General features: G+C 40.1%; 2 protein-coding genes across 5 annotated transcripts in view; one reads left to right on the forward strand and one right to left on the reverse strand.

The window, feature by feature from the left end:
- Positions 1–2103, reverse strand: part of METTL8 (methyltransferase like 8) — a 95079-nt gene extending 92976 nt beyond the window's left edge. Inside the window, exon 1 of one of the 3 annotated variants that reach the window (XM_008070400.1) lies at positions 1989–2103. The gene's annotated coding sequence lies outside the window, so the exon portion shown is untranslated. Of the gene's footprint in view, positions 1–1205; positions 1272–1988 lie in introns of those variants that run through there. The other 2 variants (XM_021718750.1, XM_008070399.1) reach the window with 2 other exon arrangements.
- DCAF17 (DDB1 and CUL4 associated factor 17) overlaps positions 1582–16320 on the forward strand; it is a 40432-nt gene continuing 25693 nt past the window's right edge. Inside the window, exons 1-4 of one of the 2 annotated variants that reach the window (XM_008070398.2) lie at positions 1582–2018; positions 2429–2532; positions 14414–14504; positions 16105–16241. In XM_008070398.2, coding sequence (XP_008068589.1) covers positions 1893–2018; positions 2429–2532; positions 14414–14504; positions 16105–16241 — 458 coding nt within the window. In that variant the 5' untranslated portion in view covers positions 1582–1892. The remainder of the gene's footprint in view (positions 2019–2428; positions 2533–14413; positions 14505–16104; positions 16242–16320) is intronic. The other variant, XM_008070397.2, reaches the window with a different exon arrangement.

Raw genomic sequence — 16320 nt, forward strand, 5'->3', positions numbered from 1 at the left:
TGCTGTAAATACATCATGAAAAATCAGCAAAAGCTCAGGCCCTGAAGGAAAATCAGCAGGGTTAAAAAGAGATATGGCAAATTTTGACTAAACATTCAAACTGCAACCCAACACATTCACCCAGTACAGTAAGTTCTCACTAAGTGTCATCAATAGGTTCTTGGAAGCTGCGACTTTAAGCAAAATGACATATAAAGAAACCACTTTTACCATAGGCTAATTGATATAAACAAGAGTTTTAAGTTCCCACAGCATATTTCTGATCACAAAAACATCACCAAACTTCTAAATAAAGATTAAATATCTAATATTAAACACTGGAATAAATGGGAGGTATTCACACATTCAATAAAGATTACTAACAACCAATAAGATAATTATTTACCCAGTTAATAACTTAGGGCACAAGCCAAGCTAACCCGGACAGATGCCACCACATCACAGGGCACACTCACACATAACCACTCAGACAGGGACCATGTAGGCACGCCAATGAGCCTAATGCGCACTCCTCGATGTGAAAGGAAGTGAAGTACCCTGGTGCACTCCGAGAAAGCCAGCGCATATATGAGGAGAACGTGCAAAATCCACAGAGGTGGACATAGGGAATTTATTTTTTTCTCCCTTATCGTTATAACCGGCAATGAACAAAAAGACATCATTCGAGGATCTGCTGTACTATACTTATTGCTCTGCCAATAATATGTGACACTCGTTTTCCTTGAGTACCAAGTCCACGTGGGAGATGCAGAGACACCACCCTCAAGAGACTTGCAGCAAAGCAATGGGACACATCTAGCGCATGAGTACTGAAAATATAGTATGCTGGGAACTTTGAACATACAAGCAGGGCTAGTTAACAAAGTATATCTTCTACTCAGAGAAATCAACAAGGAATATTTTAGACAGTCCAGTAAGAATGTAAGCATTTTATATTGTATTTCCTATAAGGAAAAAAATGGAGGCGGGAGGAAGGAAAATGCAGCAATGTTCGCACAACCAACCCGCATCCGCGCTGGCCACACAAGGGCGGGCCTTCGAGAACGAGTAATTCAATCCTAGTTTGGTGTGTTGAATAGGAAGCCAGCATCTTCCACCATTAACTCATAATACAAAAGCAGAGTGTTTACACACCCCAAATGTTTAACCATCATTCGCAACCACAACAAACAACGTGCGGCCGAAAGGAAAGCCGCCGGGCGTACCTTTAGCACAGGACGCAGCTTTTAGGGGGGTGGGTCGCACTGGACACAGCGCCCCTCCCGGCGCTTGGCCAGAGCCTCCCAAAGCGAAGGTCAGGGGCTGAGAGGCGTGGGGATAAGACACGGAAGCCTACGCGCAGGAAGCGCACTTGGAGACCAGAAGGCGGCAGCACAGCGCCCACAGGGGGCTCCCCCGCATGCCGCTTGCAGACCCGGAAAGGAGCGCCGGGCCGACAGCGCAGCCTCCGCTCCCCGGAGGAGGCGGGGCCCCGGCGGGGAGGAGGCGGGGCCGCAGCGGAATGGAGGCGGGGCCTTGATCCCCGCCGCCTCATGGGGATTGTAGTTCTTGGCAGAAGCCAGGCTTCCTCTGGAGGCCCCGGGAACTACATTTCCCGGTGAAAAAGCGGCTCTGGACAACCGCACGGTACAGGAGCGTCTCACTGTCAGCAGCCTGGGGGCGTTTGATGGGCAGGCCGGGAAGGCAGTGTTTTCGTCTTCTCTCATCTCTGCGTTCTCAGCGGCGCGGGCTCTGCTTTCTCTCCCCCGGTCGTCAGGTGCCTAGTGTCCAGCCCGGTGTCAGCCCTTCCGGGGCCGCATCAGGAAAGTTGGGGCCACGAGGTTCGGAGCTAGCGGCTGCTGGAGGCGCGCCCCACTGCGGCCCAGCCGACCCAGCGCTGGGTCCGCGCTTCCATGGGCCCGACCCGGAAGCCCAACGTGTGCCGCCGGCTGAGCCGCCGGGCGCTAGGCTGCTTCTCGCGCGACGCAGGCGTGGTGCAGAGGACGAACCTGGGTATCCTGCGGGCGCTGGTGTGCCAGGTGACCACCCTGCCGCCGGGCGCGGGGCGAAGGGTGGTGGGGCACCTGGCGGCCAAGCCTCCTGCTGGGTGCAGATTTTCCGCCCCGGGACCTGCTTCTAAAAGAGTCACATGGGATGGGGAGGAGGGTACAAGCCCTGAATGTGGGGGATTAATAAATAGGTGCTCATAGGCTCGCCAGATGCTTTTAGTTTTAAGCTATTCATGTCTTCCTGCAAACAATCATTCTAAAAGTTGCTCACTCCATTAAACTAAAACGTGAGGGCAGAATGGAGGAAGAATTGAAAATAATGCTTTTAATAATGTACGCGAAATTACTTTGAAAATAAAATTTAACTATCCGCCTTATAATTGGTATACAGTAGAGACTTATGAGTAATTTCCTAAATCGAAATTCCTCATGTCTTTCAGGAAAGTACTAAATTTAAGAATGTTTGGACAACTCATTCCAAGTCACCTATAGCCTATGAGAGAGGAAAGATATATTTTGACAATTATCGGCGTTGTGTCAGCAGGTAATTTTTTAGTAATTGTTTTTGCTGTGATTTACCTCGCTGCTGATCTGAGCTGTAATTTTTATAGCAACACGTGTACATTAGTGCTTCGTGAAATAGAATGGTAAAATGTATGTAATCTAAAGATCTTGTTAAATCTAAAGGTACCAATTTAATCTTTGTAGATAACATTTTAAAACAAAACTACTTCATAGTATGGGAAAAAATATTTCTGTGGGTACTATTTAGTATTTTACTCTACTTAAAAGATACTGGATCAAGAACCCAGTGACCGAACAAATATTTGATGCTGCTTTGGAGAAGAATTTCTGTATTTTGTTTTGGAATTACTTGCTTTTATTGTAATTTTTTTTTTTAAGAGACTGTCTCGCTTTGTTGCCCAGGCTGTATCCCCATCTTTCCTTCCTTTATTTATTTTTTATTTTTTTTAATTTTTGAGAGATGGAGTCTTACTCTGTCACCCAGGCTGGAGTGCAGTGGTGTGCTTACCACCACCACAGCCTTGACTTGCTGGGCTCAGGCAATCTTTCCACCTTAGCCTTCTAAGTAGCTGGAACTATAGGCAGGTGCCACCACCAGCTAATTTTTTTTTTTTTCAATTGAAGTCTCACTCCATAGCCCAGGCTGAAGTGCAGTGGAACGAACGCTCATGACCACTCCAGTGTCAACCTGCTTGGCTCAGGCGACCCTTTTGCCTCAGCCGATCCTTCCTCCTCAGCCGATGCTTCCCCCTCAGCCGATCCTTCCGTCTCAGCCGATCCTTCCGCCTCAGCCATCCTTCCGCCTCAGCCTTCCAAGAAGCAGGAACTACAAGCACTCATTACCACACCTGGCTAATTTTTTGATTTATTGTAAGAGATGAGATCTCATCAAGTCGCCCAGGCTGTTTCTCGGTCCTGTGGGCTCAGGCAATCCCCTCTCCTCAGCCTCCCAAAGTGCTGGGATTACAGGCTTGAGCCACTGCATCCAGCCAGCTAATTTTTTAATTTAATTTTTTGATTAATTGTAGAGACAAGGTCACACCAAGTTGCCCAAACTGATCTCAAACCCCTGGGCTCAGGCAGTCTCCTCTCATCTCCACCTCCCAAAGTGCTGGGATTACAGGCATGAGCCACTATGACTGTCTTGCCTTTTTATAAGAGAAAATTTTTCCAAAAAAGCATAGTATTTATAGATTCAAACTGCTTAACAGTTAGTCTAATCCACAACCATCCAACATGAGACTGAAGGAAAGCCACAATGAGCCCCCATATACCTATTATCTAGACCCCAAAATTATCAAAATTTGCCATACTTGCTTTGTCTAACCCATTCCTTCCCATTTCCTTACCTCTGCACCAAGTGTTTTAGAGCATATGCTAAACATTGTACATACTTCAGCTTGCATCTCTAAAAATATGGGCATTCTCTTTTTGTTAGGGCACACTCCCAGTGGGGCCTCCAGAATGTTAGTTAGGTCAGGCCCGCTGGGGGTATGGGATGTCCGATGTGCAATTGGATGCCACATGAAAGATGCAAAGAATTGCACAGAAGTTCGATTAGAAAATATAGTTTATTTAGAAAGTAAGTTAGAGAGCGAGAGAAAGAAGATTCACCTCCTGAAGGTAGAGGAGGGGGCCAAAACCAGGAAACATGGCCTGGCCATAGCTCAGCAAGACAGTGGCCTAGCAAGGGCAACTGGCTGCCTGAGGTTGAATGCTTTAAACTCTTCCCTTTGATTGGGGAAGGTCATTAAGGTGATTGGGTGGTGGTCTGCTCTGCGTCATTGCATAGGGGCAGGTAAGCGCAGATGCTAATGTCAGGTGAAGGACAGCAGGCAGATGGGTGGATTAGTCAAATGATTGCTGCCATGTTGGTGGGGTCTGTATGTGTCACTTAGGTAATCAAGGGCTGATTCGATTAACTTGGGGATTTGGGCCTGGCGGGGTTTTTCCTCTAAGAGACCTGTGAGACTTTTCATTCACAAGTTCCTTGACTAAAAGGTGGTCTTATTATCATTTCTATGGCTTCAGGCAGCCAAGAGATGATCTTTGACCTTCTGTGCCTTCCACAAGGAACCTGAAAGTTTCCTAGAGATTATTGTGCTAAATCATGAATTGAAAGGTTGGGCTGTCCTTGTCTTGCATCTGATGGAGATTTGCCAAGGTGTTTCTTGGGGTAGGCTGCTGCTTGGCCTGCAGTAAAATGTAATTTTAAAATGTCTGAACGCCTCCTAAAACCTGCCTGTTGGAAATTTATCTTATCTTTGTCTAACCTGTGCTAGATTCAAAGCGTGTCAGGGGTAAAGTCTAAGCAAAAATGGGTATGCTGAGGCAAAAAGACTACACTAAACTAAGTTTATTCTAGGTTTCTGTAGGTACCTCCTTTCACTTTTTAAGAGCTTTTTAAAGTTGTGATTCACATACCAAACTCTTTACCCATTTAAAGTGTACTCAGTAATTTTTAGTACAGATATACACAGTTATCGCCACAGTTGATTTTAGAACATTTTCATCACCTCAAAAAGAAACCAACTACCATTGCCCTAAGCAACATTAGTCCAACTTCCATCTGTACAGATTTACCTATTCTGGACATTTCATATAAATGGAATCATAGAATATATGGTCTTTTGTGACTAGCTTTTTCAGTTAGTATAATGTTTTCAAAGTTCTCATCAATGCTGTAGGTGTATCAGTATTCCTTTATGTCATCAGGTAATATTCCATTGTTTGAATATACTGCATTTTACTTATCAGCTTATCAGTTGTTAAACTTTGGTGTTGTTTCTACCTATTGGCTATTGTGAATAATGCTGCTGTAAACACTTGTGTATAATTTTTATGTGGGCATATGTTTTCAGTTCTCTTGGATATTTACCTACGAGTGGAATTGGTAGGTCTTATTACAACTCTGTGTTTAACCATTTAAAGAACTGCCGTACTGTTTTCCAAAATGATTGTGCCTTTTTACATTCCCACAAGCAGTGTATGAGGGTTCTGATTTTTCCATATCCTTGTCAACACTTATTATCTGACTTACGGTATCTTGTGGTGGTTTTGATTTGCATTTCCCTGATGACTACTAATATTGGACATCTTTTCCTGTACATGTTGGCTATTTGTATATTTGCTTCGGAGAAATGTCTGATTAGATCCTTTGCGTGTTTTTAAATTGGGGTTGTCTTTTTATTATTGAGTTCTTTATGTATTTTAGATACAAATCCTATCCAACATATGACTTGCAAATACTCCCATTGTGTGGGTTGTCTTTTTATTTTCTTAGTAGTATTCCTTGACACACAAAAAGGCTATTATAATCTTGAGATCTAGTTTATCTGATTTTTCTATGCTATTGGTATCATATCTAAGAATCCATTGCAAAATCTGAGATCATGAAGATTTGTCCCTAAGTTTTTTTTAAGAGTTTATACTTTCAGCTCTTATGTTTAGGAGGTTGATCCATTCTGAGTTAATTTTAAAATATGGTATAAGGTAAGGCTCCAACTCCTGTTTTTTTTACATATGGTATATAGTTGTCCCAGCACTATTTGTTGATAAGACTGGTCTTTCTCAATCTCAAGTTCTTACCACCCTTGTCAAAAATCAACTGACTATCAACACTTGGGTTTACTCTCTAGATACTGAATCTGTTCCATTGATCTGTATGTCTATCCTTATGTCAGTACTACATTGTCTAGTTTACTATTACTGTGTATTAGTACTATTTCTTCCTTAAATGTTTGGTAGAATTTACTATGGAAATAATCTAGAGTTGGCACTTTCTGTTTCAGGAAGTTATTCATTATTGATTCCATTTCTTTAATAAATACAGACTTATTCAGATTATCTATTTATATTGGGGTGAATTTTGGTACATTGTATCTTTTAAGGAATTCATCTAAATTAACAATTTCTGAGCATAGAATTGTTCTTAATATCTCTTTATTATCCTTTTAATGTCCATAGGATCAGTAGTGATGATCCCGTTTTAATTTCTCATATTAATAATTTATGTCTAAATTATTTCTATTTTCTTGGTTAGCCTAACTAGAAGTTTATCAATTTTATTGACCTTTTCAAAGAAACGGTCTTTGGTTTTATTTTCTTTATTGATTTTTGTTTTTCAGTCTTAATTAATTTCTGACCTAATTTTTATTATTTATTTTATCCTGCTTACTTTGGATTTAATATGTCCTCTTCTAGTTTCTTAAAGTAGAAACTTATATTGTTGATTTTAGGTCTTTCTCCTTGTTTAATACATGCTCTTAATGCTATGCACATAACTCTAAGCACTGCTTTTGTTGAATCCCACAAATGCTGATATGTTGTGCATTCATTTTCATTTAGTTCAAAATATTTGTATATTTCTATTGAGACTTCTTTGAGCCATGTGTTATTTAAAAGTCTCCAAAATTTTGAGATTTTCCTGTTATTCTGTTATTGATTTTGGGCTTAATTCCATTGTGATCTCGGAGTATACTTTGTATTATTTCTTGTCTTTTAAATTAGTTAAGTTGCGTTTTATGGCCCAGAATGTTGTGTGTCTTGGTGAATGTTTCATGTAAGCTTGAGAAGAATGTGTTTTCTACTGTTGTTGAATAAAGTATTCTCTATACATACCCGTTAGATTCAGTTGATAGATGGCACTGTTCAGTTCAAGTATATCCTTACTGACTTTCTACTGGCTGAATCTGTTAATTACTTATAGAGGGGTATTGAAGTCTGCAGCTATCATAGTGGATTTGTCTGTTTCTCCTTGCAGTTCTGTCAATTTCTGCATCATCATGTTCTGATACTTTATTGTTAGATTAAGGATTCTTATGTCTTCTTGGAGAATTTACCCGCTTTATGTAATGCCCTCTTATTCCTGTTAATTTTCCTTGTTGAATTTTGCTTTGTTTAAAATTAATATAGCTACTCCAGCTTTCTTTTGTTTAGTGTTTAATTTATTACTTTCTGACCTAATCAGAAATTAACTAAAAGATAGATGGCATGGGTATATCTTTTCCCAGGCCTTTACTTTTTTTTTTTTTTTTTTTTTTTTTGGCATTGGGGTCTCATTCTGTTTCCCAGGTTGGAGTGCAGTGGCATGCTCACTACCACCGCAGACTTGACCTGCTGGGCTCAGGTGGTCCTTCCACCTCAGCTTTCCAAGTAGCTGGAAATACAGGTGCATGCTATCACGCCCAGCTAATTATTTTATTTATTGCAGAGATGAGGTCTTGCCAAGTTGCCCAGGCTAGTCTCGAACCCCTGGGCTCAAGCAGTCCTTTTGCCTTGGCCTCCCAAAGTGCTGGGATTACTGACTTGAGCCACCATGCCCAGCCATGCCTTTGCCTTTACTTTTAATCTATGTCTTTATTTTTATTTATTTTATTTTTATTGTGTGTGTGTGAGAGAGAGAGAGAATCGAGGTCTCACTCTGTTGCCCTAGGTCACTCACTGCAGTGCTCACTGCAGCCTCAAGCTCCTGGGCTCAAGCAATCCTCCTGCCTCAGCTTTCCAAGTAGCTGGGACTACAGGCATGTGCCACCATCAAGGCTAAACTTTTTTGTAGAGATGAGGTCTTTCTATGTTGCCCAGACTGGTCTTGAAGTCCTGGGTTCATGTAATCCTTCTGCCTTGGCCTCCCAAAGTGCTGAGATTACTGGTGTGAGCCACTTTTTTTTTTTTTTTGAGTTGGAGTCTCACTGTGTCGCCCAGACTGGAGTAGTACACTCACGACCACTGCACCCTCAACCTGCTGGGCTCAGGTGATCCTTCCACCTCAGCCTTCCAAGTAGCTGGAACTACAGGAGTATGCCACCACACCTGGCTAATTTTTTGATTTATTGTGGAGGTGACGTCTCACAGCGTTGCCCAGGCTGGTCTCAAACCCATGAGCTTAGACAATCTTCTCATCTCCGCCTCCCAAAGTGCTGGGATTATAGGAATGACCCATTGTGCCCAGCCATTATGAGCCACTACACCAAGCCTCACTTTATTTTTAAAGTGAGTTTCTTGTAGACAACATATAGTTGGTCTTGTTGTTTTATCCTCTCTGTTGATTGTTGTCTTTTTTTTTTTGAGTTGGAGTCTCATTGTCTACAACCCAAGTTGTCCAGGCGGGTCTTGAACCCGCAGGCTCAGGCAATCTACTCACCTCAGCCTCCCAAAGCACGGGATTATAGGCTGAGCCACTGAGCCCGGCTGATTGTTGTCTTTTAATAGGTATATTTAGACCATTTACATTTAAAGTAATTATTGATATAGCTGGCTTAATATCTACCACATTTGTAACTATTTTCTTCTCATGCCCTTGTTCTTTTTCTTTTGTTTTCTTTTCTACCTTGTTTGCTTTTACTTGAGCATTTTGTATGATTCCATTTTCTGTCTATTTTAGTTTTTCAATTATAAAATTTTTAAGTGGTTGCCTTAGAGTCTGCAGTATGCACATACAACTAATCTAAATTCACTTTCAAATAGCAGTACAATCTACCTCTTCATTAACAGTACAGATACTTTATAAAAAAGTATTCCTACTTCTTCCTTCTAATCTTTTTTAATATTGTTGTCATCCATTTTACCTATCCATATGTTATAATCACTGAATACTCTGTTGCTGTTACTATTTTAGATAAAGTTTTATTGTTAAACCAATAAAGAATTAAAGAAAAATAAGGTTTTTCCTTCATTTATTCCTTCCCCAGTACCTTTCCATTCTTTATGTAAAGCTGAGTTTCAGACCTATACATATCATTTTTCTTTACTGAAAAAGTTCTTCTTGTTTTTTTTTTGAGTTGGAGTCTCACTCTGTCACCCAGACTGGAGTGCAATGGCATGCTCCCAGCCAACACAGCCTTGACCTGCTGGGCTCTGGCAATCTTTCTGCCTCAGCCTTTCAAGTAGCTGGAACTACAGGCGTGTGCTACTACACCCGGCTAATTTTTTTAATTTATTGTAGAGACAAGGTCTCCCCAAGTTGCCCAGGTAGGTCTCGAACTCTCAGGCTCAGGCAGTCCACTCACCTCGGCCTCCCAAAGTGCTGGGATTACAGGCTGAGCCATGGAACCCAGCCGAAAAACTTCTTTTAATACTTTTTGCAAAGCAGATCTGCTGACAACACTTGCCCTCAATTTTTGTACATCTGAAAAAATCATATTTTCTCTTTACTTTTAAAGATCAGTTTATCTGGGTACAGATTCTAGGTTGGTGGGATTTTTTTCTTCCAACACTCTAGATAGTTCGCTCTACTCTCTACTTGCTCTCATGATCTCTGAAGAGAAGTCCATTATAATTCTTACCTTGTTCCTATAGTTAAGAGGCTTTTTTCATCCTGACTTCTTTTAAGATTTCTCTTTACTTTTGATTTTCTGTAGTTTGAATATGATATGCCTAGCTTCAGCTTCTTGGATTTGTGGTTTGGTGTCTGTCATTAATTTTGGAAAATTTTCAGCCATTATTATTTCCTTCTTTTTTTTTTTTGAGTTGGAGTCTCACTCTGTGGCCCAGACTGGAGTGCAATGGCATGCTCACAGCCAACATGGTCTCTACCTGCTGAGTTCAGGTGATCCTTTCACCCCAGCCTTCTAAGTAGCTGGAACTACAGGTGTACACCATTATGCCTGGCTAATTTTTTTGGGAGGGGTGTGGAGTCTCACTCTTGTCACCCAGACTGGAGGCAGTGGCATGCTTATGGCTACCACAGACTTGATGTGCTGGGCTCAGGCAATCCTTCTTCCTCAGCCTTCCAAGTAGCTGGAACTACAGATGCATGCCACCATGCCCAGCTAGTTTTTGTGATTTATTGCAGAGACGAAGTCTCACCAAGTTGCCCAGGCTGGTCTCAAACCCCCTGGCTCAGGCAGTCCTCTCCCCTTGGCCTCCCAAAGTGCTGGGATTAGACTGAGCTACCGCCCCCAGCCATTTTTTTAATTGTAGAGATGAGGTCTCGCCAAGTTGCCCAGGCTGATCTCAAACCCCTGGTCTCAGGCTGTCATCGCACCTCTGTCTCTCAAAGTGTTGTAATTACAGCTGTGTGCTACTGCACCCAGCCAATTATTTCTAATATTTCTTTTTCTTTTTATTCTTCCTTCTGATATTCTTATTATGTGTATGTTATAGCTTCTCCAATTGTCCCACAGTTCTTGGATATCCTATTATTATTTTTCTTTTTATTTTCTGTTTCCCCAGCTTTGGAAGTTCTTCTGTTGCCTTATCTTCAAGCTCACTGATTCTTTCCATGGCTATGTCTAGTGTAGTGATGAGCTCTTTAAAAGTATTCTTTATTTCTCTTATGATGTTATTTCTTGCATTTTTTTCCGATATTTTTCTTAGAATTTTTATCTCTCTGCTTAATTTACCCATCTCTTACATGTTATCCACTTTTTCTATTAGAGCCCTAATATATTAATCACAATTAATTAATCAATTGCCTAATTAATGTATTTAGTAATAGAGTCTTACTGTGTTGCCAGGTTGGAGTACAGTGGCTATTCACAGGCATGTTCAAGCACCTTACAGCCTTGGACTCCTGGGCTCGATTGATCCTACTGCCTCAGCTTCTCAAGTAGCTGAAACTGTGTGTCACAGCACCCAGCTTAATCATAATTATTTCAAGTTCCTGATCTGATAATTTCAAAATCTCTGCCATTTCTGAGCCTGGTTCTGATGCTTGCTTTGTGTCTTCAAACTTTGTGTTGTTTTTTTTTTTTTTTTTAGCATGCCTTCCAGTTTTTTGTTGAGGGCTATATATGATATATCGGGTAAAAAGAATTGAGATAAATAGGCCTTTAGAGTGAGATTTTATGTTTATCTGGGTAGGAATTAGGCTGTGATTACTATTTGCTAAACTGTAGATATCAGAAGTTAAAATTTCTTCTAGTGTCCTTGTTTTTGTCTCGCAATTATTGTCTCCAGCTGGTTGTTTCTGGGCTTCTGTTCCTGGTAAGCTGTGATTGCCAGTATTCACCTCCCTGTCCAGTTTTATGAGCAGCAGTTTGCCCTGTGACAGCAATTCTCTAATGGATTGAAGAGGAACTGGTGATTTTCAATTTGTTCAGCCTTTTCTTGTTGTGAGGACAGGAGTGACAACTTCCAAACTCTTTTCGTGTTGAATCAGGAATCGTAATTTGGAGAGGATAGTCAGCATTTGACATTTGTTTTGATCCCAGGAGGGCTCCTCCCTGCTATCTTTTTCTGGTTCTCTCTGACAAACTAGCCAGCCTACAGTTTAGCCTGTATCTCCAATGAATCTACCAGTCACCTCCCTTTTTCCTTTTATCACAATCTCCTCAGGTTTTGAGACTGCTCTTAGGCTTGAACTTTTCCACACTCTGTTGCCAAAAAAAAAAAGTCAGTTATTCTGGAAAGAATCTAGGGACTGTTTTATGACCTTCTCCCCTCAAGCAATATCTTCCAGCCAAGGTGCTGAAAGTGGTGGTGGGAGTTAATGGCATGCTTCTCTCTGAGTGACTCCCCTACATTAGCTTCAGATCTTCTCAGCTTGCCTCTCTTAGTGTGAAGCCAGTGCTTTATAAGGAGGGTAAGGCCAGTCAGAGCCCCAGTATTTTCAGCTCTGCTACACACCCAAAGTAGAACCTCCATCCCGTGAGGTGGGTGGAGTGGAAGAAGGAGCCCCGCCTTTTGATTGTACTCCTCCAAGACTTAACCCTAGCAACAGGCAGCTGGGGGTTGGATAAGAAATTCTGTCATCCTGCCCCTCCTGGGAAGATAGCCCTCTGAGTGGAAGCTTGGAGCAGAGGGAACTCTGCTCTTGGCTGCACCAGTCTGGAATGGCATTTCCATCTTGTTGAGCTGGGAGTCTGAAGGAAGGGTACATGCCCTGGTTCAAATACTACAGACTTTCACTATTCTTATTGAGCTTACTGCTCAGTAGGTTTTCATGAATAAATGTTTCTTCTTGTGCTGTATTCCCAGGACCATTTCCAGAGACATTAATTGGTTGCCTTTTAAATTTTTCACCAGTTTTTCTGAAGAGTTTGCCCACAGAGCTCTTCTATACTATTATACTGGAAGGGAAAATTTGGATTTATATTATTGTAATGTCATTATCACAGCTAGCAAAATAGCAATAATTCTTTGGTATCATTTAATGTCCAGTTTGTAATGTACCCAATTTGAAGTACCTGCTTTGATTAAAACAAAAATTTTTTTTAGTTACAGTCTCACTCCGTCACCCAGGCTGGAGTGCAGTGACATGCTCACGGCCACCCCAGTGTCGACCTGCTCAGGTGATCCTTTCGCCTCAGCCATCCAAGTAGCTGGAGCTACAGGTGTGCGCTACCATGCCTGGCTAATTTTTTTATTTTATTGTAGAGACAAAGTCTCACCAAGTTGCCCAGGCTGGTCTTGAACCTATGGGCTCAGGCAATCCTCTCACCTTGGCTTCCCAAAGTGCTGGAATTACAGGCTTGAGCCACCACGCCTGGCCTAAAATATTTTTTAATTTGAGTAAGTGGCATTGATTAATGTTCTAATGGTTAAAAATATTGTTAGAGTTCTTTAAAGTCCAGGGGTATTTTACCCATAGGTTAGAATCATATATGAGGTTGCTTTCATTCCTGTGGAATTTCTTTTGGTTTAAACCTTTGAATCCATGAGAAAACATCATGGTAAATAAAACTGTCACCCAGAAAATTGATTTTTCTTTCAACAGTAGTTTGATTTTAAAGTTCATCCGTTAAAAAAAAAGAAAACATGTATGATCAAATCTCTGTAGTAATCATAGAAGTATAAATTAAGAGATTTTTTCACATCAAAGATACAATTCAGTATTGGCCAAAGTATAAACTTTTAAAAGCTTTCTGAAAAGTAATTTGGGAATAAAATACTGTGAAGTCTATTTCCCTTTTTAATCCACTAATTTTTATTCTAAAATAATGAGACCCATTTTATTTGTTTATCTGTTTGTTTATTTAATTTTTTTGAGTCAGGGTCTCAGTCTGTCACCCACACTGGAGTGTAGAGGCACGGTCATGGCTGCAGCCTCGACTGCCTCAGCCCGCTGCGTAGCTGGCATACGCCACCACACCCAATTAATTTTTTAATTTTTTTGTAGAAATGAGATCTTGCAGGCTGGATACGGTGGCTCACGCCTATAATCCCAGCACTTTGGGAGGCCGAGGTGAGAGAATTGTCTGAGTTTGAGACCAGTCTGGGCAACTTGGCGAGACCCCATCTCTATAATAAATAAATTTTTAAAAATTAGCTGGACATGGTGGCACTTGCCTGTAGTTCCAGCTATTTGGAAGACTGAAGCAGAAGGATCGCCTAAGCCCAGCAGGTCAAGGCTGTGGTGGTCATGAGCAGCATTCCACTGCACTCCAGCCTGAGTGACAGAGTGAGACTCCAACAACAACAAAAAAGAAATGAAATCTTGCTATGTTGCCCAGGCTGGTCTCAAACTCCAGCAATCCTCCTGCTGTGGCTTCCCAAAGTGTTGGAATTACAGGGAAGACACATTGACCCAGCCTTATTAATTTTCATTTTAAATATCAGAACAATAGTTTATGGTCTTGATGGAATTCAACAGAAATATTCATAGTAAATGTTCGGGGTAAAGAAAGAATTCGGTATTTTGAAAACAATGCCCATGTAGGTATATGTATATAAAGAAAAACAAGAAGAAAATAAATTAAAATGCTAATAATGGTTATCTTTGGCAATTTTATAGTATTATTAATAAAAATTATTGTAATCTTACTAAAATGTTCAGATATTTTTCTATGAATGTATATTATGAATTATGTGATCAGAAGCATACATTAACACTTTGTTAAAAAAAGGAAAATAAATAGCAATTTATATTTTGGTATTCTAAATCTCTGAATTTAAAGTGTCCCTCAAACCTGAACAAATATGTCTCAGTTATCAAGAATAATAATCATTTTTTTCCCCAGTGTTGCATCAGAACCAAGAAAACTTTATGAAATGCCAAAATGTTCCAAATCAGAAAAAATAGAAGATGCTTTATTATGGGAATGTCCAGTGGTAAGATTTGTTTCTCAAGCATTTGTTTTAAAGCATTTTTAGCCTAGAAGAACTGGTTATTGTTAATATAGTGTATAAAGGAATAAAACTTAAATATCATAGTGATTCCTGCATCTTTGAGATAATCATGATGAGAGTATATCTTTTGATTATTATTTTTCCTCATGAAATAGTTTCTGCATTAAAAACGTATTAATATTATGAATTTGTTTTTAAGATTAGCTACAATTTTTTTTTTTTTCTGAGTTGGAGTCTCACTCTTGCCCAGGCTGGAGTACATTGGCATGCTCATGGCCACCGCAGCCTCTACCTGCTGGGCTCAGGTGATCCTTCAGCCTCAGCCTTCCAAGTAACTTGAACTACAGGCATGCACCTTTGTGCCTGGCTAGTTTTTTTATTTATTGTAGAGATGAGATCTTGCCAAGTTGCCCAGGCTGGTCTCAAACCCTTGGGCTCGGGCAATCCTCTCACCTGGATCTACCAAAGTGCTGGGATTATAGGTGTGAGCCGCTGCACCCAGCCACAATTTTTTAAAATCTTGAAAAGTAAAAAAGTTATAAACTGATTAAACATTTTTTAAGCAATGTAAACTTTTGCATAATTATCTTAGCATTTAAGAGATCATTCTACTTAATATACTGAAACAAAGTATTTTTTAAGAGCAGCTGTAATGTTACATACCTCTTTGAATTCTTAAGGGTTTTCTCCACAAATATTGCTGGAAAGTAATAAGATAAAAATAAAGTCATAGGATAAGCTCATTTCATCAGACCTGCTTTGCTCCAGTGTATATTTTTCTGAACTCTATTTTCATGGGATGTAATTTCAACCTCTTTGTTCTTAACCTTCTAAGAACTAACCTTTTATTTCATAAATCAAAGTAGAAACCTTTGCTTCCCTTTTTCTTCCTGCATTAGACTTCCACCAAGTGGTAGCTCCTCAGTGACAGACGTGCCCAAGCAGCTATCCTCTTCCTTTTCTAGGGAGAGGATAACTCATTAGTAACACTTTTAAAACCAGATCCCTTTTCTGTTCTTCTTTGACTGTCTTCATTCCAGACCCTAGCTTTTCATTTGAGATTAGGTCAAAACCATGGTGAATAGTAGAATAATAATTTACACTTTGCTGTTTTGACTTCCATCCAAAGGAAAACAAGAAATGTAACAGAAAAAAAGAGTACAATGTGAATGTCTGTTCTAGCAGAGGACTCTTATCACTATGCTATTTATTATACGTGATTTTTCAAACTGTTATTCTTGTTATCACAGATGCAACATCATTGCTAATACTCTTACTACTGTTACCATGATTGACTAACTCTCATTTGTTGAATACTTTGTAATAAATAATAACTAATACATAATACATTATTTCATACATTGTTTAAATGCTTTAAGTGAATAAACTCAATAAGTTAATGATGAAAGTAATTACCCCAATCTTTCTTTGTCTTAGTTCTCTATTTGTACATTTAATATTTATTTTTTGGTTTACTTATTTGACTATTTATTTAAGTACTTAGCTATTTTCTTTGGACATTGATTACTGCAAATGTTCATGGTCAACCAATTTCATTTTAACACGACATTTATCTTTTTAGGGGGAAATACTTGCCAATTCATCAGATTACAAGTCCTCACTAATAGCACTGACTGCTCACAATTGGCTGCTTCGTATATCAGCAACTACAGGAAAAATTCTTGAGAAAATATATCTTGCTTCTTATTGCAAATTCAGGTATTAACTGTGAGTCTGTTATTCAAATTGTGTTTTAAAAATTTGAAACTTTTGACCCAGTAAATTTTATGCCCCCCCC

This window comes from Carlito syrichta, unplaced genomic scaffold (genome assembly GCF_000164805.1).
Source record: "Carlito syrichta isolate Samal-C Ts95f unplaced genomic scaffold, Tarsius_syrichta-2.0.1 Scaffold313382, whole genome shotgun sequence".
NCBI lineage: Eukaryota > Metazoa > Chordata > Mammalia > Primates > Tarsiidae > Carlito > Carlito syrichta.